The following is a 22,784-nucleotide window of genomic DNA, read 5'->3' as shown; positions in this document are numbered from 1 at the left end:
ATTAAATTAGTTGGTATATATAAGTGCTTGGCTAAATTCTTGGCTTATAGAAAAGCTTTGATAAACGTTAGCTATCATTATGACTATTGAGTCAATCTATCATTAGAAATAGATATCTCAAATCCTAATAGTACAAGATTAGAAAGCTAATTCAGCAAATGAATTATTCTTTTAGTTCTTTAATTAAAATTATTAAAAATTCTCTATTTCCATAAGTGAAAACATCAGTGGTGGTAATTATAACAGTGATATAAAATGTATGATCCTTTCCTGTGCCCTTGGTTTCCTATCTCAGCAATAGTTGAGAATATAGAGAATGAAAAGCCCTTTCCACCCATTTTAAAGTCTGCCTCAATTTTAACATCTGTGATATGGGAAAAAGAGTAGTTATCTCTCAGTTTCTGTGAGCATGAAATGTGTTAATATATGCAGAGTATGTAGAGGAGTACTTGTTTTCTGCTTAGCTTATATTAGTAGTATTATTTCTTTAAATGTTAATTAGTTGTTATCTTCTTAAATGTCTGCCAGACCGTAAATAACAGGAGTTGGAATGCAATCAGTTAGAGACTCTGCCATCTGATTAGAGTACTCCAGAGTTACCAAATAGAGGTTTGTATATTTCTGATGGCTGTGTGGACTAGAGGTGGGGTTGACTTTCTGTTAAGGAGGCGGTAAGACAAGCCTGGCCAGGTTTTTACCAGCAGTGAAACCACACTGTGTAACACTGAGGTCAGATATTTTGAGATTCCTCAGACTCATAATTAGAGAAGATTTGCATAGAAACGTTTGAATAGTAATAACATTTCTGGCACATTTTAAGTTAAGGTTGGTGCATTAAAAAATATATATATATGTATGTATTAATATATTTTTTATCCCCCAGGAAACTCAGAAAATTAAAACATTTTTCTTCTATAAGTACCACTTTAAAATTAAAACTTTCTCTGATAGAAGAGCCAGAATTTTAATTAATCCAGTAGCACTTACTAAATTTACACCTATGTGTGGAATTTCTTTTGAACCGTAGTGTAAGATGTGCTTTCTGTTAATTTGTTTTTTTAATAGGGATGTTTTTTGTTGTTGTAAATATGTGATTTTTCTTGACAAAACTGCTTCTCATTTGTCTGAAATGGAAAAAAATATTAAAACCCTTTTTGTTTTTCTCTGTAACAGGTAAGGCCAATTACAAGAGCTATTATGAGGAATGGTTTTACTCTGAAATAAATTACAGTTACATATAAAGGCTGCTTGGCTGTTTCTCTAATTAAGGAGTGTAAAGCTAGAACTTCTGAGTAAAACATGGCATGAGAATCACAGTGTCTGGACTGCGCTCTCCCAAGTTTTCCATTAGAGACTGCCAAAAAAGGATACAGAAACACAAAAGCAAACACCACCACTGGAAACTAATGAAAAAGATTTTCATTATTTGAAGATTTGTAGGATAGGATTAAGAAACGCAAGCCTGGAACAGACACTTGGCCTTATTAACTGAAACCAGCCTAATGGCACCGAAATTACAGAGGAGACTTGGGCTAACCTGGCCCACAGTCTATCCTTAATTTGGGGTTGCAGTGGCCACACACTCTAGGAAACTAAGCATCTGCTACCCTTCTCAACAGGCGCAGTCTTTTGAGTGGGCCTGAGTCGTGCCCTGCTTCCTCTGCCCTTCCGCATCTGTGCCTCTCTCTCTAAATCCAAACAAAAGCAGAAATACCCGGTAAATGAGCATGGCAATAATTTGTTGCATTCCAAACACCGAAATTTGGATAAACGTAGTGTTGTGGGTAGGAGTAGATACTAGTAGCACCTGAGACTCTTGCGTACTGAGAAGAGTGTTTTCTTCTCATTTCCACATATTATGGAAAATAAGTCCAATTTTTAAGAATAGACCAGGATGTCTAAAAAAAATAGTAATAATTATTATTTCTAAAAGACTGGAAAGAAGTTATAAAGCAGGGGTAATTTAAATACTACTGGTAGAGATTTAAATTGGTTTAGAAAGTAGTTTGGCATTGTCTACTAAAGTTGAAAACAAGCATTCCCTGTGAATCAGCAGTTTTTCTCTTAGGTACATACTTGATAGAAACATATGGACAGTTGTATTACAAGATATACACATGAATACCTATTTTAGCTTTATTTGTAATAATTAAGACTAGAAACAGTCCAAATATCCATCATTAGTAGAAAGCATAAATAAGTTTTGTTGTATTCATAGGGTAATATAACAGTGAAAAAATAAACTACATATATATGGAAATCAGGGATGGATTTCACACCCATAGTATTACATGAAAGAAGCCAGACACAATAGATTACTCATTATATATTTGCATTTACATAAAGTTTGAAAAGGACAGAACTCAAATATAATGTTGAAGGATATATCCTTTGGTGATAAAACTGAAGAAAAGTGGGAAAATAGTACCATAAATGACAGGATTATGATTACCTTGGGGGAGAGGGGTGCAGAGGGCATCATGATTGAGAGAAAGGATAAAAGGGGGGCATCTGGTGTTTCATGACTTAGGTAGTAGTTATAAAGGTGTTTGTCTTATAATAATTGTTATGCTTCTGTTTGTTGCACTTTTTATTTTGTAATAAATCATGTTTCATAAGTATATATAAAGCAGATCTGCTTTCCTTTGCTCTAATTCCATATTCACACTAACATCCTTTGGCTTATTTTTCTATATTTCTATCTGTCTTTGTCCTGAGAAAGATAACATTCCAAAATGTGAAAGGTGTCATTTGGATCATTAGAAAACAAGAAAAATTCCAACAGGAATTAATGCATTGCATACATTTTTTACCTTGTTTTCTTGTGATAATAGCTAACTTTTTCTTAAGTCTTGTAAAGTGAGTCAGATTATATTGAGAATGCTCTGTACGCATTATCTCATTTAGTCATAACAACAATCTTACAATGTTGATAATATTATCTTCACTTCAAAGCTACAGGAATTGAGGCTGAGCAATGAAGTTAAATTACACGTCTAAGAACACAGTTAATTAAAACCCAGCTCTGTCTGATCCAGAGCTCAATACCTTAACTGCGTTGTACTACCTCAAAGATATGGTTAACAGAAAATCAGCAATCACTTGCAGATTAGTGACAAGATCTAAGTTTGCAGTGGCCTGAGGAAGGACTGTGGTAAATTCACCTAGCTAATATGACCCTTGATGGCTTCTGATACCCATCAATCAGGTTTCCTCTGGCTAGACCCTGACATTCTTCGACTCTGTAACTCAGAGTTACTGCACATGTAAGATAGCAATGTAGCTAAACATTTGCAGGCCTGTCACTCCATATGTGTGCTAAAATCTCTGAAAATATTCAGTGTCTACTTATTTTTATCCCTGGAGTTTAGCACAGCACCTCGCACACATTAGGTGTTCATTAGGTGTTCTTGTTAGATTGAGAAGGATAAATGCTAGAAAATATATGGATCTCACAAACAAGCAGTTACTGCCGTAATTTTATTTGAAGAATACCCTAAAAGGCATTCTCATGCAAATAGGCAGACTTCTATTGAAGTTTTGCAAATGGTCTAAAATGTTTGCAAACCTGAACCTTAACTTGGGTGTTCTCAAGATACTCTTTAGGGAGACAAGCTTTTCTGAAAGTCTCTGCGCTTCATGGTTTACAATGCCTTAAATAATTAAGTGGTTTTCGAAGCTGTTGAAAGATTAGGTACCTGATGGATGATCGGCATCCCAGTTTCTCTGAGAAAAGCTAGTTTTATTCTGTCTTCTGGGAACAATAAACATGAAAAACCTGGTATAAAATGGAATGCATTCCACATTGTAACTGGAAAACATTTCACTGTTCCAGATGAGTCTTGATTTCATGTTTGAACAACCGTTATTATATCAAAAAAGGAGGTGGTTCTTTTGTTGTCTAGATAATAAATTTCCCATCAATTCTGCTTTTAGGCAACAGATTTGAACGTGGGTTAATCAACATCTTGGTTAATGGTTGCCAAATATGTATTAAAATAAAATGTAATATTCTTAACCTTAAAATTATGTAGAACCTATATTATGTTCTTTATACGTAATTCAGAAGAGATTTCCAAATCTTTCCATGCTTCTTTATTACCATTTTGAAAACTACTTTTCTTTTTTCCTGATAAACTGGTAAAACTCATTATTCATAATTTAGAATGATAAAATAATTAGATAGTAAATTAGAATGCTAGTTAATAGAATTTGTGAACATGTTTACACAGACAGACACAAAACCTGTGAATAATACCGAAGGTCACTTATCATAAAAAGATGTAGGTTTTTTGGTTTTTGGTTTTTAAATAGTTAGGCAGTTGCTTCTCTGGGAGAGTTTAACATTTATTTTGCTTGATCTAACAGATTAAGTAACAGATAACAATACCTATCAGGGTTCTACTTTCAGTCCATGCTACTCTTAAAATAGGGAAAGCACATAAAATATTTTAAAACTATCTTATCTTCTCATAGTTTTCCTCCCAACCAGTCATGTGATTTCTAGGTCTTCTCATTGAAGGATTTTACCTTCACCTGGGATTAAATATTTTATTATTAATTTAAGATTCAGGTGATACTTAATAGTGGACTGGTATTAAGAGGGTGGTACACTTTAAGAAAAAGAAAATGCAGAGGAAAAATTTTATATAATCTTATTTTAGCTCAATCTTTGTTTACATTACCATGGAGATGCCTGGAGGCAGTGCGTCATGGTATAACACAAAGGGAAAGCCATGGCTATTGCAGTTCTGCTACAATTTTGTGATCATTCGTCTTATTTGATTATAATTTGATTTGTGTTAATGTTGGAGGGGAGAGGATGAGAAAGGACCACATGATATTTTAATGGCTTTAAATTTTTGAGGTTATTCCTACCTGGATACACATAACTATGGATTATTCCCTTCTTTCCTTTCCTCCTTCTTCCCATAAATATCTATTAATGCTTACTATGTGTCTGGCCCTGGGTTAGATGTTTGAAATACTCTGTGAACAAAACAGTAAAAATTTATCACCTTTGTAAAATTTATATTCCAATAGAATAAGGTAGACAGTAAACAAAGGATAATTAATAAGTAAATTATTTAGTGTTATATAACATGTTGGAATTTAACAGTTGCTAAGGTAAATAGATTAGGAAAAGTAGGATCAAGAATGGAATATCGTGGAAAGCAGCTGTAGGGTCCTGAAGAGAGGAGTTATATAATGTCGTTTAAAATGCGGAGGATCACTCAAGTGTCTTAACTGTCATGTTGAGAATAGACTTTAGAGGAGCAAAGATAGAAGCTAGGAGATGAGTCAGACTATTATAATAATGTAGTCAATATATGATATATCTTAGAAAAGAGTAGTAATGAAGGTGTTAGAAAGTGGTCAGATTCTATATATATTTTGAAGAATTTTCTGATGATCTGAATATTAGATGGGTGAAAAGAGAGGAAATAAAGATTACTCGAGATTTTTGATCTGAGCAATTTAAAGGATAAATTTGCAACCTATCAGAATAAAGAGGGTTTGGGGAAACATCTGCTTGGATAAAATAAGGAATTCCATTTTGGACAGTCAACTCTGAGATGTCCATTAGACATCCAAGTGAAGAAATCAGGAAGGCAGTTGGATACACAAGCCTATGAATATTAATTATGTAGTCAGCATATAGATTCTTATTTAAAACCATGAGACTGAATGAAATCACAAGGAAGGGAATGCAGATAAAGAAGGCAAGAGAATCAATGACTGGTCCTTTAACAAATCAGAGGAAGAAAGAAATAAAAGTTGAGAATAAGGAACCATTTAAGTAGGAAAAAATCCAAATAAATGAGATGTCTTGGGAGTGCAAAAGAAAAAAATGTATTTCAAGGTGGAGTGAGTGATTCAACTACTGAAAGGTAAAGAAGAGGATAGAAAATTGATTAATGGGATACATCAATGAGTATGTCATTGGTGACGCTGGCCAAAGAAACCTCTGGAGTGGTGGAGGCAAAAGCAGTCTAAAGTCTGAAGTTAATTGTGTCTTCTCTGGCCATAAATCCCCAGTGTCTCCATCCTATAGGACCTGTAAATGGCCTTTTGGCCAGTTAGCCTTCTATTACTGCTCAAGCCCCAGACCTAGTAATGTGCACGTATATATACTTCCTTGTCTTTTGCAATATAGTTGTCAAGACCACCATCAAATAGGTGAGAGTTCTAGTTTCACTATTGCCGTTTCCATGACATCTGGGATGTCACTTAACCTCTTTGGCTTCTGGTACTCATATCAATATCTACCTTAAAGAATTATGAGAATAAAGCACTTGGCACACTGCCTGGCACCATAGTAAGTGATCAGTTAGTGATAGCTATTATTATCATCATTATTATGCAACTGCAAGGCCTTGATGACTCTACTGGAGTTTAGTCACTTTATAGTAACCAATAAAATAATCCTGGGAATCTCAAAATCTTTTCATTCATTGAAGAAAAGGCTATGCAAACCTTCTTGTCCTTGAATGTGGGAGTCTCTAATACCCCCAGATTCACACACATGAACCTATTCTTTCTAAAAAGACAGCTCCTGAGCAGCCTAACCTGTCCCTATAGGATGACAGTCACTCAGATATCTTTTTTATTGCTTCACCTGGATGACTCCTTGGCCACCAGGTTACTCTGGTCCTCACTTTTTTACCTCGAGCTGCATGTATGTCCCAAGTAGGCTCCTCCAAAGAAGTTGGAGATGCCTTTGTCTGAAATTATCAGACAGCTCTCCAAATGTTAAGACATTTTTGAATCTCAAGAATGCCTGTATGGGGAAAAATGGAATAGAGAGTTGGTACAGATATTTAAATAGTTTGATGGAAAATGTGGAGAAAGAAGGATAATGTATATAATAGTTAAGAACATGGACTGGGAGTCAAACTTGAATTCAAGTAATGCGGAACCGTTTCCTGGCAAAGTGCCAGCCCCCGAAAAAAGACCATCATGAAAATCAGTTGATCATAAAAACTAATTTTATTAAAGTTACAGCAAGTAAGGATACCACCTGGGTAGTCTTAGTAGTGTTTTAAAAAGATGAAGTTAGGGAAGAGTTTTCAGAGGGTTCTAGGACCTGGACTGGAGGATTTTAAGGTAAATCTTGCAAGGGAGGAAGTTGGTTGAAAATTGGTCGGAGTATGGGAAAAACAGCTGGGGTGGGTGGACAGAGCAAGGGGAGGACCTTAAAGAAGTCTTAAGAAGCATGCAATTAGTCTTAATAAGTAGGCTGTTTTAGTTGGATCACAGTCTTGTATTCTGGGAGCAAGTATTTCTTGGAACAAGCAGCCCAGGAATTGTTTGGTTTGGTGTTGTTGAACATAGGTTTAGGAAAATAATGTCTTATCTGAGTATTATTTCATGTAGGACATTATGTTAATTTCGGTTCTCAATGCTTATGTTGTTTAAACCTTGTTGTCTTTATCTTCAAAATGAAAGTTTGAATATTAAAATATGTAAAACATTTATGTCTGGGCCTGATTTTGAGCAAATATTCAATGTATGTTGGCAATTATTTTTGCAGGGTCTTATTGAATAAAACATACACATTTTGATGCTAACATCAGAGAATCCATGTTCTGGTGTCAGACTGCCTAATTTCAAATCCTAAAACGTCACTTGCTAGCTTGTCTCCTACTGTAGATTGCAAACTTTTAAAATGATCTTTTCTTATCTCACAATTGGAATGTAAAAAACACATTTTTGTATCGGATTGCCATTATTCAAATGGAAGTGACTGAAAGCAAAATGTGTGTGCTTATCTAACCCACACTATTAACAACCCTTGCTTTATTTGCAGAATGACATGAATTACATAGCATCCAGTGGACTTCTATTCAAAGATGGCAAAAAGCGGATTGATTACATCCTGGTTTATAGAAAGTCAAATATACAGTATGACAAAAGAAACACATTTGAAAAGAACCTCAGAGCAGAAGGCTTGATGTTAGAAAAGGAGGTATGTGCTTTAACAGTATTAGCTATGTGGTATAATATGCTGGAAGAGATATGATCGTTTATGTTTTAGTATAAAAGTGTATAACACGTGGCTTTTTAAAATGTATAGCAATTATCTCCCAAATGTAAAAGAAATGCATATGTATAGTACTATTTTAAATATATTCCTTTTTTACTCTACATGTTTCCATAAATTTAAATATTTTTCAAAGGGCATAACTATTTTTACAATTTTAAAAATTAAAGAAGGAATGATTCTTTATAAAGTACAAAACTCTATGAAAAGAAAGACAAAATGTTGAAAGAAAAGAGTTTGCCAAACTGTTAATGTCTAGGTTTTAATATTTTTTGTTTTTAAATTTTTATTTTGCATTGGAATACAGTGGATTAACAATGTTATTGATAGTTTCAGGTGTACAGCAAAGTGATTAAGTGATTCAGTTAAACATATACATGTATCTATTCTTTTGTGCATGTATCCTTTGAACCATGTTTTTCTCTGGATATATGCCCAGGAGTGGGATTGCTGGATCATATGGTAACTCTATTTTTATTGTTTTAAGGAACCTCCATACTGTTCTCCATACTGGCTGTACCAATTTGCATTCCCACCAACAGTGTTGGAGGGTTCCCGTTTCACCACACCCTATCCAACATTTACATTATTTGTAGATTTTCTGATGATGGCCATTCTGACCGGTGTGAGGTGATATCTCGTAGTTTTGATTTGTGTTCCTCTAATACTTAGCAATGATGAGCATCTTTTCATTTGCCTCTTGACCATCTGCGTATCTTCTCTGTAGAATTGTCTATTTAGCTCTTCTGCCGATTTTTTGCTTGAGTTGTTCTTTTTTTGGATATTGAGCTGCACAAGCTGTTTGTAAATTTTGAAAACTAATCCCTTGTCAGTAACATTGTTTGCAAATATTTTCTCCCATTCTGTGGGTTGTCTTTTCGTTTTATTTATGGGTTCCTTTGCTCTGCAAAAGCTTTTGAGTTTACTTAGGTCCCATTTGTTTATTTTTGTTTTTATTTCCATTACTCCAAGAAACAGATCAAAAAAAGGTGTTGCTGCAGTTTATGTCAAAGGGTGTTCTGCCTGTTTTCTTCTAAGAGTTTTATAGTGTCCAGCCTTACATTTAGGTTTTTAATCCACTTTGAGTTTATTTTTGTGTACAGTGTTAAAGAATTTTCTAATTTCATATTTTATGTGTAGCTGTCCAGTTTTCCCAGCACTATTTATTGGAGATACTGTCTTTTGTCCATTTTACAGTCTTGCCCCCTTTGTCATAGATTAATTGACCATAGGTGCATGGGTTTATTTCTGGGCTTTCTATTCTGTTCTGTTGATCTATATTTCTGTTTTTGTGCCAGTATCTTACTGTTTTGATGATTCTAGCTTTGTAGTATAGTCCTACATCAAGGAACCTGATTCCTCCAGCTCCATTTTTCTTTCTCAAGATTGCTTTGTCTATTCGGGGTCTTTTGTATCTCCACACAAATTTTAAGATTTTGTTCTAGTTCTGTGAAAAATGCTGTTGGTAATTTGATAGGGATTGCATTGAATCTGTAGATTGCCTTGGGTAGTATAGTCATTTTGACAATATTGGTTCTTCCAATCCAAGAGTATGGTATATCTTTCCATCTGTTTGTTTCATCTTCACTTTGAACTATTTCTTCTTAATCCTGTTCCTTATATGCTTTTATAAAAGACTTTATTTTTTAGAGCAGTTTAAGGATCATAGTAAAATTGAGAGGAAGGTACAGAGATTTCCCATATACCACATTAACCCACACATGACCCTCTTATCATTATGTAAAGCCCTTCTTTATCCCTCATAACTTTCCTTTCTTCAAATGTTTTTTTTAGTGTTCTTTAAGGAAAGCTATTTTTTTCAAGTGAAACAATAAAAGTAACAATGCTCACTAGGCAAAAAATGAAAAATAGAAAGGAAATAACACATAACCCTCACTCTTATTATCCAAAAATAACCACTCGTGCTGTTTTAAACATTCTAGGGTTTTTTAAAAAAATGTATTTATCATATTACAGAAAGAAAAAAAGTGTAAAAAATCAGAAGTATAACAATGTACAAAATAAAAAGTCAGAGGACACATCTACCATCTCTCAAATCATACCCTTTTCTCCTTTGGTAGCCTTGCTAATAATATCTTGAATTATACTGTTGTGTCCCTCAATATATTTTCTATGTATATACAAACACATATAAATTTTTTACATAAAATTAGTCATGATATACTTACTATTCTGCTATTCAATTCTGTTGTTTAACAATGTATTATGGATATCTTAAATTGCAGTGTATTTAGAGCCAACTCATATTTTTTACTCAGGTGCATAGTATTACAATTTGGTGATTTAGCCAACTGTTCTCTTACTGATAGAAAAAAATTAAATTAAGGATTTGAGGGACCCCTAAATTACTACTGGTTGGATTTAGCTACTTTACCAATAAGTGGATTGACAAGGTCAAAAGCTTTGATGATTTATTTGCTTAAATATCTGGATAATTTGCTAATAAGCTTTATCAATGGAATAAAGTGGTCACCCATATTTTTATATGTTATTGGAAACCACCCGTACTTTTTTGTTCCCACAGGACATGTCTTGTGGTTAGTTATCTGAGGAACATCCATAGGAAGTACTGAACTATAACTCAAGGTGGCCCTAGCAAAACTAATCCATATATTTATTAAAACTCTTTTACTATGTATAAAATAACAACCATACACTGCCTTACCTCTTTATGAGGTAAGGATTTATTCACACACTGCCTAGTGTTACAGAATTGGGCAAGTGGAATTCTGATCTCAGTGTCGACTGACTCCTTTAGTTGTGTTTCCTCTGGGAATTTTAACCCAGAATATCCATATCACTAGTCATTAATTCAATTAGGAAGTATTTATTGAAAAATCTTACAAACTCAAGTCTTGTGATAGGTTTTTATTAATTTAATTTCCTTGTGATTTCTCAGAATCTCCATACAAACAGAATCAATCAAGTGACTGATTGTCATCTGTTCCCAGAGCAGTTTATACCTGCTTGCTATTATAATGCTGGTGGTTATTTTGCTCATGTATTTATAATTATTTCTTAATTCAGCAAGTAATTTTGACAGATTCCATGAAGATGTTGGAGATCAGGTGAGTTAAGCAGACCACACTCCTGCCTTCACTGAACATACAGTCTGTGGAGGAGTCAGTCATGAAAATGGTTTACTTGTAAAAGAGATATAACTTGGCTCACAGTCTCCACCTAGTTTTCTTGGTGGAAAGTCCAGATTCTCTTGTGTGTGTTCCTCTCCCTCACTCCTCCAAGTTTTCCCAAGAATAATACTGGATGTTATTCATCCAAAAGGGGTTTTGTTTTGCTTTTAAGGGAAATCCATTCATTCTTGAGCTCCCACTCTTCAGTTACTGCCAAAAGATTCCCATTTTTCTTTAAAAAAGCATCATGTCCCATTTTTTTTCTATTTTTTCTAGAAAAAGAGTACACATGTGTACCTTTGTTCCTGGACAAATGGCTTTTCATTCTAGGTTCCATAATTACAGCTCTTTTAAGTTCACATTCACATGATTAGGATTTGGTCCCCACAGTTCAATAAAGTACCAGGACAGCTGGCCAGAAAGAGTATTCAACCTCAGCTGCACATTTCATTGGAATGACCATCCCCACAAACTGTAGCCATCGTGTTCATACAAGTTACCCGGCTCTACTTCCCCTTTCCTTCTATTTACCTCCTCATAGAGATAAATGACTTATTTTTCTGACAATGGGAAGGGTTAAGGCTACCCCAATTCTGCAGAATAGATGATATTAGTTTTGTGTCAGAGTTGAGGAATTTGTATATCTTCCCTCCAGAAAGGCCCTAAAAGCCATATGAAATGTGATCCAAAAATCTCTAAGGAACTCTGCCAACCCAAGCAAAGGAGAGTGCTGCAAATGTTTTTTAAAATGTCTTGTTATTACTCTTTCCACTTGACTAGTACTTGCATATCTAAGAGGATATTTAGGTGGCTTTGCAAAATAAAGCTATTCTAATCCAAGGTGATTTTCAATCTCCACTTATTAATATAAAGTCTAAAATCCTTCCTTACAATACCCTTTATAAATTCAAATCATGTTAAGTGACCTAAAAGAGAAGCAAATGGTGCTAGAATGGCTTAGGAGGAGGTCAGTAATCTAATCTTGAGGATGAGGGAAGACAAGAAGGAAAGGGAGAAGTAAAATCAAAGAAATAAACTTTGAACTGAGATTTGGAAAATGAAATAGTTAAAGTAGGTGGATAAAAGGGATAGATGTTTTCATCTATGAAACCAGTATTGAAATCTGGTTTTCAATACTGGCTGCACATTAGAATCCCCTGGGGATCTTTTAAAACCTTGATGCCAGACTCCACCATAGCGTGAATCAACTGAATACCAGTATGGTGGTGGGAGGAAGAACACTGGTATTTTTAATACCAGAAATAAAATGTACTAAATGAGTTTGGAAAGAATGGTTAGGGTTAAGTAATTCCATTTTGTAGTTTAAGACTTTTGATGATTTTCTTAGAAAAAATGGGAAGCTGCTGAAAAATTTAAGCAGGCAATATCATGACCATATTTGTTTTCAAAAATGAAACTTTAGATTGCTGAAAAGAGTATAGATTTAAAAGCAAGACTGGATATGCACAGAGATCATGGGTGGCATTAGAAATGGAGAGAAATGAATAGATCTGATAGATATTTAAGTTAAAATATAGATATTTGGTGGTGGTTTGGATATGGTAGAAAGAGAAAAGATTTCAAGGATAACTTGGGCTTGTGACTTGAGCAATTTCTTTAATCATTCAAGGAACATTAATGAAGTACCTATTATATGCTTCATTCTGGGGACATATAGAAACCAAGATAAAAATGGGCCATGTTCTCATGGGAGGAAAGAAACCATAAATATACAAGAAAATTAAATAGTAAGGAATATTACCGGTAATTAAAACAGAATAGTATTGTATAGAGAGTGTGACTAAGTAGCTATGTTAGCATGTGTGATGTGAAAGAAAGTTATCTGAATGAAAAGGAGTCCATCATGTGGAAGATAAGGGAACAGAAAACTATTTGCAGAAGGAATAGCCAGTATAAACTTGCTGGCCATCAGAAGAGAGCTAATTTGGGGAGAAAGTGGAATGGGATTTTGGGACTGAAGATTCTAAGCTTGTAATTGAGGTACCATTGAGAAGTAGAAGTAAAAATGTTTGAAATTTGTGTCTAGAGCCCAAATGAGGAGTCTAAACTGAAGGTAAATGCTTTAGCCTTTATAATATAGATGGTAATATAAGCTGTGTATTAGTACGAAATCACTGGAGAGAATGGAAAAAAAAAAAAAGAGCCTAGGAGTGAGCCTGTAAAAAGTAGGAAAGGAAAATAGACAGTTAAAGGAGTTGGATGTAGGTGGAAGAAGAAGCAATGAGGAGTCGCAGGGAAGATTGGTTTTCAGGGTAAAATACGCTAAGAAGTCAAGTAAGACAAGAAAGTGGCCCAATTAGTTGGAGAATGTGATCTTTGGTGAAATCAGTGAGAATCATTTCTCTGAGGAGATGGACTTGGAAGCTAGACTGTCATGAATTGAAGAGTGACTAGATAATGGAAAAATAGAGGCTGCAGCAAATATCATCAACCAACTTGATCATCTGTGAATGGGAAGATGAAGAGCAAGAGCCAGAGAGGGAAATGAGGTCTCATGAGTTTTCACTTCTTTCTTCCTGTTTTCATTTTTTCTTATATGAGATGTTTAAATGATGATGGGGAAGATCCAGGAAAGAAGGGTGAATGGAGAGAGGCAGGAAGAGAAGGGAAGAGAAGGAAAGGGAAGAAACGGAAGAGAAAGATCGAGGAAACAGAAGACAGATGAGATAAAAAATTAAAAGGCTTTTGGGGAAGGATGAAGGGGGAGATCCAGTAGAGAGTTAGAATACCAAGTGTAATATCAAGGAAAATTAAGATTTCTAAATTGTATTTTAAAGTTAACTTTCTACAGTTGTTTTAGTTGCCAAAGATATTTTTACTTATGTTCCTAATTCTAAGAGTAATGACATTGATTTTTTAAATTGTTGAGTTAATTAGGACTAAATTAATTATCACAATGTTAACGTGTAAAATCAACCTGCTATAACAAACACAGTTTAAGTGAACAAAACATGTTTATATAATAAGTATGCTGGGACTTCCCTGGTGGCACAGTGGTTAAGAATCTGCCTGCCAATTCAGGGGACACGGGTTGGAGCCCTGGTCCGGAAAGATCCTGCATACCGTGGAGCAACTAAGCCCATGTGCCACAACTACTGAGCCTGTGCTCTACAGCCCACAAGCCACAACTACTGAGCCCACGTGCCACAAATACTGAAGCCTGCATGCCTAGAGCCCATGCTCTGCAACGAGAGGCCACCACAATGAGAAGCCTGTGCACTGCAACAAAGAGTAGCCCCTGCTCACCACAACTAGAGAAAGCCTGTGTGCAGCAACAAAGGCACAATGCAGCCAAAAATAAATAAAATAAAATAAAATAAGCATGCTAACATTATATCATGAAAAAGTATTGTCTTAAAATTTCCACAAGATTGTTCGACACTGTTTATGTTGACTTTCTATTGCTGCTTAACAAATCACCACACATTCATCAGCTTAAAATAAAACCCACTTGTTAGCACACAGTTCTGCAGATCAGAGGTTTGGGCATGGCATGGCTGAGCTCTCTGCTCTGTTTCTCACAAGACTTAAATCATTGTGTTGGATGGGCTTGCATTCATACCTGGAACTCAGGATACTCTTTCAAGCTTATGTGGTTGTGATAGGATTCAGTTCCTTGTGGTTGTAGGACTGAGTTGCCCATCTCCTTGCTAGCTATCAGCCAGGTACCTCTCTCAGCTCCTAGAGGCCATTCTCATTTCTTGCCACATGCCCCCCACCGTTTTTCACAAGGGAGACTCTCCCTTGTGTCCCTCTGCTCTTTTGAATCTCTCTTGCCAGGAAAAGCCCAGTCCTTTTTAGGGACTTATCTGCAGTGGAAGACAGTATCTCTTTTTTAAAAGCAAATGTGCCTTATAATAGAACTTAATCATGGGAGTGAATATGCCATAATATTCACAGATCCTGGAGATTGTACAAGACAAGGACAGTAGGGCATGAGGATCTTAGAGGACTTCTTAGAATTCTGACACTATTAAAAAAAATCAATATCATGTATCGCCCTTTTAAGCAAACAGACATAGAAAGATACTTAACTCCATGATTACAAGATAGAACCTAGATATATTTTTAATTTAAACCTTATGTTAATTGATGACTAACTGGTATCTAAATACTTGTAGCTATCTGAACTATCAAATCCAGCATTTTGCATTATCATAAACATTTATTTCTTCTTAAAGTTTCTACTATTATAGGCTGTGGGCTTTGTTTGCAACTTAATTTTAATAACTATTAAATTGAAAATATTTAGGGCTTGTGGCAGGTGGAAAGGGAAAATGAAATTGTGAAAATGTCAGCAAGTATTGGATTTGTTAGCTGAAAAATGGGAGTATTCCCTAGGGAACAAGTTCCCATTTTTAAAATTTATATTCCCCAGAGTTAAGCACTGAGCCTGATACAGAGTGCATCTCAAATCTTCATTAAATTGTATGTTGATGTGGACAGTTTCTAGATAATCACATCATCAGAGATAATGATCCATATTTGAAGACTGTATAAATGAATAGGTAGATGATCTGTAACTGTCAGGATAGGTGTTTTGTTATCCAAGTGTATTTCCAGATTATATCAGCATTTTGTCTTTATCTTAGACTTAATACGTGAGCTACCATATTCTTTTTTTTCTTTTTTCAGCTCTCTGCCACCAACTTGTAAAGCGACTGTGTAAAAACACATTTTAAAATTTCCTTTTCTCTCAAGAATGAATTTTCTACCTCTTGGGAATTTTGGATGGAATAATTAAATAATAATGTGACGTGTGAAGGTGGTGGGTGCTTTGTTCCCTTGGAAAAGCCTGCCTGCATCAGAGCTAAACAGAATAGTGCCAGATTGAGAGCTTCTGATTCCAAGGGTGAAAGTAATTTTTCTCCCTGCCAACACCAGCCCTTCGCCAACCTCCTGCTCAGTAGCTGCAAGAAAATAAAACTACTTTTGTTTTTTGTTTTTTTGGTTTTTAAGTAGAGGTACAACAAAAGAGAAATTAAGTTGAGGAAATTATAAGAGAAGACAATTTATGTTGCTTGGAAAAGATATATATATATTTTTAAACTTAAGACATACAAAATTAGAAATGTTCTAGCTGTATGTGCACTCAGCTTGACGTTTCATTCATCAATGGTAGAATTAATGAAGTAACATCCTTCTAAAGTATCTCCTTTATTTGAGTGTAATAGATTTTTTCATATCTTAAGGGTTGACAGGAATGAATTAATAATCAGTGATAAGCCAGCTATTCATGATGCTAATTTGAATCCTGACATAGGACCTCTTCCAGACTAATTCTGGTTTATTTGCTTTCTTGTCTTCATCATCTCTTGCTTAGGTACACGTTACATAGAATGTGTACTCAAAGTAAGTTAACTCATTCATTCATTCATCCACTCAACAAATGCTTAGTGACTACTATGTGCCTGGCATAGAACTAGGTGCTCAGTAGACACAAATGAACAAAGTGAAAATCCCTTCTCTCATGGCATTTACATAAATAGACTCATTCATTAGAAGATAATAAGTACTATGGGAAAAAATAGAGCAAGGTTAAGAATGATGGGGTGAGGGCAGGAAAGTCATAGTAAGTGACCAAATGATGGAAGTAGAGTGAATGAGAGGGAGATTAGTAGGAGAGTGGGTTCACAAGATATTGAAGGTGAAATTATAAAAGGCTGAGTAGGTCATTGGAAAAACTTTGGCTTTCACTCTAATTGAAATGGGGTTCTGAGAAGTTATATGATTTGAGTCACGCTTTAAAGAATAACTCTGGCCATTGTGCTACGAATAGACTATTGGGGGCAAGAATGTGAGCAAAAGTTATATACATTATTTCCTCAAGCATAGCTAAAGTGTGTAAACTTAGTCTGAATTCAAAGGCCTTTAGATATTTAACACCTAAAATGACTTCTGTCATTGTTAATTTTTTTTATCATTCTTTATCTTTAATTTAAAACAAACATATTTGAAGTAGGAAAGTCCTTTGGAAATTGTACAGGAAGCACCTTTTGCTATTTTCCCCTGGTGATTTGAAAAATACCTAGTACCTCAATAAACTATAAAGAAAAAGTAACACATGGTCTAAAATTTTGGAAATTCTGTTTACTTTATTTACCTTCTCGGATATTTTAGCAAGTACTAAAATGTCTCACAAGTCCTCTAGTGAGAAACCCTAAATTGTCTTGACCTTGGAATGATCCCCCCTTTTTTCATAATACTTCAGGGAACAAACACTTCCAAATGCTAGTCTGTGAAAGTGCCTGTCCAGTGTCAATGGTGATCAGCCTGCTGTCTACAGCTGAGTATTATTCCAATGACTGTCCCGTGGCTCTCTAATAATACTGTTTTAAAATGTGGGTACTACAAATTTGAAATATGTTCTGGCAAATTCATGAAATTAGCCATATCTAAAACATAGCTTTTTGAATATATGAATATAAAATTGTACAGTTTAATTTTTAAATATATAATTTTAAATTAGACTGATAAATTTCTTCCATACGTTTGAGCTTTTAAGATTGTTATGTTTCTGGAGATGTTCCATCTAGTTGAAATTTAAAGGAAAGATGTTAACCAAGTGGAGTCCAGTTGTAACCTGACATGTTGTGCCTAAATGGAAGCGAAGAGCAGTTCTTCATTGACGTAATTCAGCTTCTCTAATCATTTGAGGAATATGCTCTGTGGAATTCAGTGCTACGGTGGCCACAAACTTCTTTCTTGCTCTATGGGCCTCAGATATTGTAGGAATTTCAGAAAATAACTGTCTAGGCTTTTTTTTTTAAGTATAATATGTACATTAGTGATATATAATGACAAAATGGTCAGTTATTTAGTTACTTATTTTAGACTACTGGACCAGATCTAGGAATCTTGATGATTATCTGGTTCAGAAAGGCATCTGATTCTCTGTTAGTGGTATGAGAAAAATATTCAGAACGATGGAATCCAATTCTGGGAATTCTTAAGAATTAGACCAGAGTACTCAATTTTGTTAAAAGCTCCTTAGATAATTCTGATGCACACTTGATTTTGCTTAAAAACCTCTTGTCTAGATCGAAGACACAAAGTCTTATGATCTCTTGCAGGAAACAGTATACTAACCTGTTAAGGTTCGAGTAAGCCTGCAAATTTGACAGCTCTGTAAGGCTATGGACTTGTAGGATTTATACTCTGTTTATCCCCAGGATTTTCACAGGACCTCGTTTTAATTACAGGAGTAATTACTCAATAAAATGTGCTAGAAGAATAAGTGAATGAATAACTGGTAGCAACTGTCAGTGTTGTTTTTACCACTACCACCACTGCCCCCCACCCCGCCACCCCAGAGCAGGAATGAGAGGATCATGAGAAGGTGTCAAACAAGAATAACTTCAGATTCCTAATTGGCTCATGATTGTTCTGATTAGGGATTCTGGATCTTGATAATGATCAAAGGAAGAAAATGCACTAACTCACATGGATGATTATTTCTTGCATTCAATGGCATTATTACATTTTGATTAAGGTATTTCTGTATTAAGAAATTTTATTCATATAAATTCCTTTTAAATGGGTGATGATGATTCATGTGTAGGCAAGGGGAAAATGTCCTTCCCTCTCAGATCAGATTGTGGCATGATATTATCAGCTCTAAGTGGTGTCTGTTCTGCTGTCCTTTGCAGCCAGCTGTTGCAAACCCTGATATCATGTTTATTAAAATTCATATTCCATGGGACACGCTGTGCAAGTATGCAGAGAGGCTGAATATCAGGATGCCCTTCAGGTACTTTCAAGTTTTATTTCATTCTATCTCAATGTATATTAAGATGAGCCTGTTTTTTGAAACACTTGAGAGCAATCAATGTAATTCTTTCTACAGAAGAAATGCTTTTTCTTCCAAAGTTTAGCTTACATTGGACATTTATCTTTCCTTCTAATTTGCTTGCTTAATGTGACGTGTTCTGGTTCCCAGCTATATCATTTCTAGCCGGACTTGACTAGAGGGAGGGGAAAAATAGTTGTTTTCAAATTTTAACTTATAATTCCCAAGATCAATTTCACTTCTTATTTAATATAGGTAGATGGAACTCTTATTTTTGTGAAACTCAGGAAATGTAAGTGTGTAGCATCCTTATGTATACAAATACAGTGTTCTTTTTCTGTATAGCAGTTAGCAAGAATCATTCCTCAGGTGGAACTCAACCAGATGGTTTCTTAGCTCTGTCCTCAATGCCAAAGGCTAAATGGTAATACAAGGCCTTCTCAGTTCAAAGATTTTTCAGTCCTTCCTATAGGCAAGCAAAAATTGAATAGATGTGTTTCCCCATATTGTGTGTTTTGTGTTATATGCAGAATCTATCACTTTCCGTCATGATCTCTCACAATAAAATTCAAGTGTTTCTACTATGTGCAAAGTTTTAACTCACATTGAAGATATGAACATTTACACTTTTTTGGAGCTCAGTATGCTTTATCAACTGCTAAGAAGGTTTAAAAAGGTTTAGGGTAACAAGATACCAAGTAAAAGAACCTCTAGATAATGAATATGAATGAACAGTAAGAGTGCAATTCAATAATATGGAGAAATTTCTCAGACCTGGTGGCATGGAAGAGGCCAACTCTGTAAGAGTGCTGACAGCCTCAGGTCTCATGACAAGCCTCTGCAGTATTCAAGATGAAATATGGGATGTTGATCACTGTCTTTTTAGTCACCTGAAACACCTCAGGCTTTGGAAGATGCAGCCACAGTCATTGCCCACAAAACAGAAATTGATTAAGTGTTGGCAACTACAGAGGAATCTTACTGTGACAATATTAGAATTAGATACCTAAATTGACTCCCATTCCTGCTTGGGTAAAAGTTTCAAAATTCTCTGTACAGATGATATTTATAAGATAGGTAAATAATACCTCGAAGAGCTTGGCAAAAATAATAATAATAAAATAAAAAACAAAAGAAAATGAGTAAAGTCTTTTGAATTCTCTGGCACCTTGTATAAATTATTAATAAGATACCTACAAAAACCTGAAGTTTGTACATTTTTATGAAACTTGGTCCCTGAAAGAAGCAAGTAAGGACCTATGAGATATTATTTGTATTATGATTAGATATTTTGGAGTCTACAGAGGACTGTTTTTAATTCAGGTCATTCTACTGAACCAAACTTGAGAGTACAACTAGGTAAGTATACACTGTGCAACTCTTCATGTCTTGAGTTTTGAGGAATTTTTTCCTGCTGACACTACGTCTCCTTCTAAAAAGTCTTGTGAAATACATGCCTGTGACGTATTACAAGCTGATAATGGGAGAATACTTGCCTTTGCTCTATCTACTTTCTTCTTGTTTGGTCTGTATATATGCATGCTACACAAAATCATGCAGAATTAAAACAATGAGCTTCATTTTAACTTACGAAATTATCAAAGACTTTCACAAGTAGTACTCTTCAAACCTCGCATAGATATGGTGAATAATCACCTCTATTGATTTATGGGTGAGAATCAAATTTCATAAAATATTCTGAAACTGAATTTAAAATTATTTTCTGTGAGACTTAAAACTTTTCATAACCACTTTTTATCTTAAGAAGATAATTGAAAAATATGTAAAAACATTCCCTGAAGTACTATTTATAATTATGAAAAATGGAAATATCTCCTATGTTCAGTGGTAGAGGATTTAAATAATTTATATATACCCTTGCAATGCAATATAATTCCTTTATAAAACAAATGGGTACAAGGATTTATTAATGATTGTAGTGAAATAATAAATAAATTTAAATAAAATGTGAAGGATCTGCATGTATTCATACAATGAGATTTCAACAATGTAAAATGAATAGAAATAAAATTAGAAGAAAATATAATATGCTAAACATGATTGCTTCTGATGGGTGGGATTGTGGGTCCCTATTATTTTATTTGTTTACATTCTTACAAAATTATTTTAAACGAGTTCTATTTTGACTGCAGGATATAAACAAAGATGCAAAAGAAGTGTGACACCCAAGACAATAACCTACTTTCTGATATCAGGGTGAAATTGCTAAAAAATTCCAAATTAAGCCTGATTTCACATACCTTTATCCTGCCCCTATTCCTGTGATTTCACCATTGTTTCTGAGCAGAGGTATAGTTGAATTTTTGCACAAACTAATTTCCTTGTAGATCTAAAAGAAGGAAACCCTTAGAGACCATCACAAAGTGTGCCATTTCAGTGGATTTCAGTATTCAGTTGCTCTTCAGGTTAACTGAACATTGTGTTAAAATATTCCATCAAAAAAAGTCCTCTGGACTTTATACAAAGCACTTGTTTGCCAGGGGTCCGAAAGATTGAATCCTTTTTTGCTATCCAAGGGGGAATTTGTCATCATTTGATTCTTAGTCCCTGGCAAAGACACATTATTAATTTGAAATTATACTTTCATTCAGTGAAAAAGTAAATGTTGGTTAACATGTTTGCTTTACACCAAATATTTGACATTCATAATTTCAAAGATGGTTTTCCTTTCTTTGTCAATATACTTTCAAAGTATGTCCATTCTGCTGTAGTTTATAGGGAAAAAGTCTTACAAAGACGATGGCAACGGAATCTACAGCATCACACATTTCATACAGCTCATTCCACCATCTCAGTTGGGTTTTATTAATTTTAAAAATTGAAAGTCTGGGCTTCCCTGGTGGCGCAGTGGTTGAGAGTCCGCCTGCCGATGCAGGGGACATGGGTTCGTGCCCCAGTGCGGGAAGATCCCACATGCCGCGGAGCGGCTGGGCCCGTGAGCCATGGCCGCTGAGCCTGCGCGTCCGGAGCCTGTGCTCCGCAACGGGAGAGGCCACAACAGTGAGAGGCCCACGTACCGCAAAAAAAAAAAAAAAAATTGAAAGTCTGTTAGAGCACACTGACCTTTTTCTCTCATTTCCCTTACTCTTGACTTTTACAGGTAAATTTTGAGGAACTCTGACTTTAATCAATATTCTCATAACTTTGTTTTTTTAAAAAATCTGTATCAAATTTAATTATTTGTGTCTTTAACTTAGCAGTTCATTAAAAACAATTCCCTTACCAGACTGTCTCCAGTTTGTATAAATTAGATCCTAGGTCTCCAATCTGTGTGCCATAGTGTCCTATTTCAACGGAAGTTTTGAATAAGATGTTTTCTTCAGTTGATGATTTTGCTTTTTATAAATGATATTCATTTTTATTTTCTGGTAAGATTGCATTTGAAAGAAGAGTTCTGATACATCCAAAGAAAGAAATATGAAAACCATGAAATGTATACACTTACTGTCTCTTTTTATTGATGATGTGGCTCAAATTTCTTCTTTATGATATGTTTTTCAAGATAATGTTCACAATTTCCACATTACTGAAATTTTGGAAAATGCCATTGTGATTCTCTTGATTTAATAATGTGAATATTAGAAAATATACAGCTTTTCCTCAAAGTTTGTCAAAGGAACACTGGTTCCAGAGGATGTAAAAGAAAAATATCCTGTGACCAAATATGTTCCTGAATTTCTAAGTTAAACATAAGTTTATTTACTGTAGGAATTTTTAGAGAAGTCGTTCTCAGTCTTCAGAATACATCAGAATCACC

The 22,784-nt window shown here is 34.8% G+C and overlaps 2 protein-coding genes across 6 annotated transcripts in view; one reads left to right on the top strand and one right to left on the bottom strand.

The window, feature by feature from the left end:
- ANO3 (anoctamin 3) overlaps window positions 1–22,784 on the top strand; it is a 193,099-nt gene that overhangs the window by 60,120 nt on the left and 110,195 nt on the right. For both annotated transcript variants that reach the window (XM_027115153.1, XM_027115154.1), the window contains 2 exons: window positions 7,811–7,969; window positions 18,867–18,967. In XM_027115153.1, the coding sequence (XP_026970954.1) occupies window positions 7,811–7,969; window positions 18,867–18,967 (260 nt within the window). The remainder of the gene's footprint in view (window positions 1–7,810; window positions 7,970–18,866; window positions 18,968–22,784) is intronic.
- MUC15 (mucin 15, cell surface associated) overlaps window positions 1–22,784 on the bottom strand; it is a 114,733-nt gene that overhangs the window by 37,992 nt on the left and 53,957 nt on the right. The gene's annotated exons all lie outside the window — the stretch shown is intronic.

Source organism: Aethalodelphis obliquidens, unplaced genomic scaffold (assembly GCF_003676395.1).
Source record: "Aethalodelphis obliquidens isolate GAN/ISIS:26980383/991018 unplaced genomic scaffold, ASM367639v1 scaffold14, whole genome shotgun sequence".
NCBI classification, from domain to species: domain Eukaryota; kingdom Metazoa; phylum Chordata; class Mammalia; order Artiodactyla; family Delphinidae; genus Aethalodelphis; species Aethalodelphis obliquidens.
This window is presented reverse-complemented; position numbering and strand designations above follow the sequence as displayed.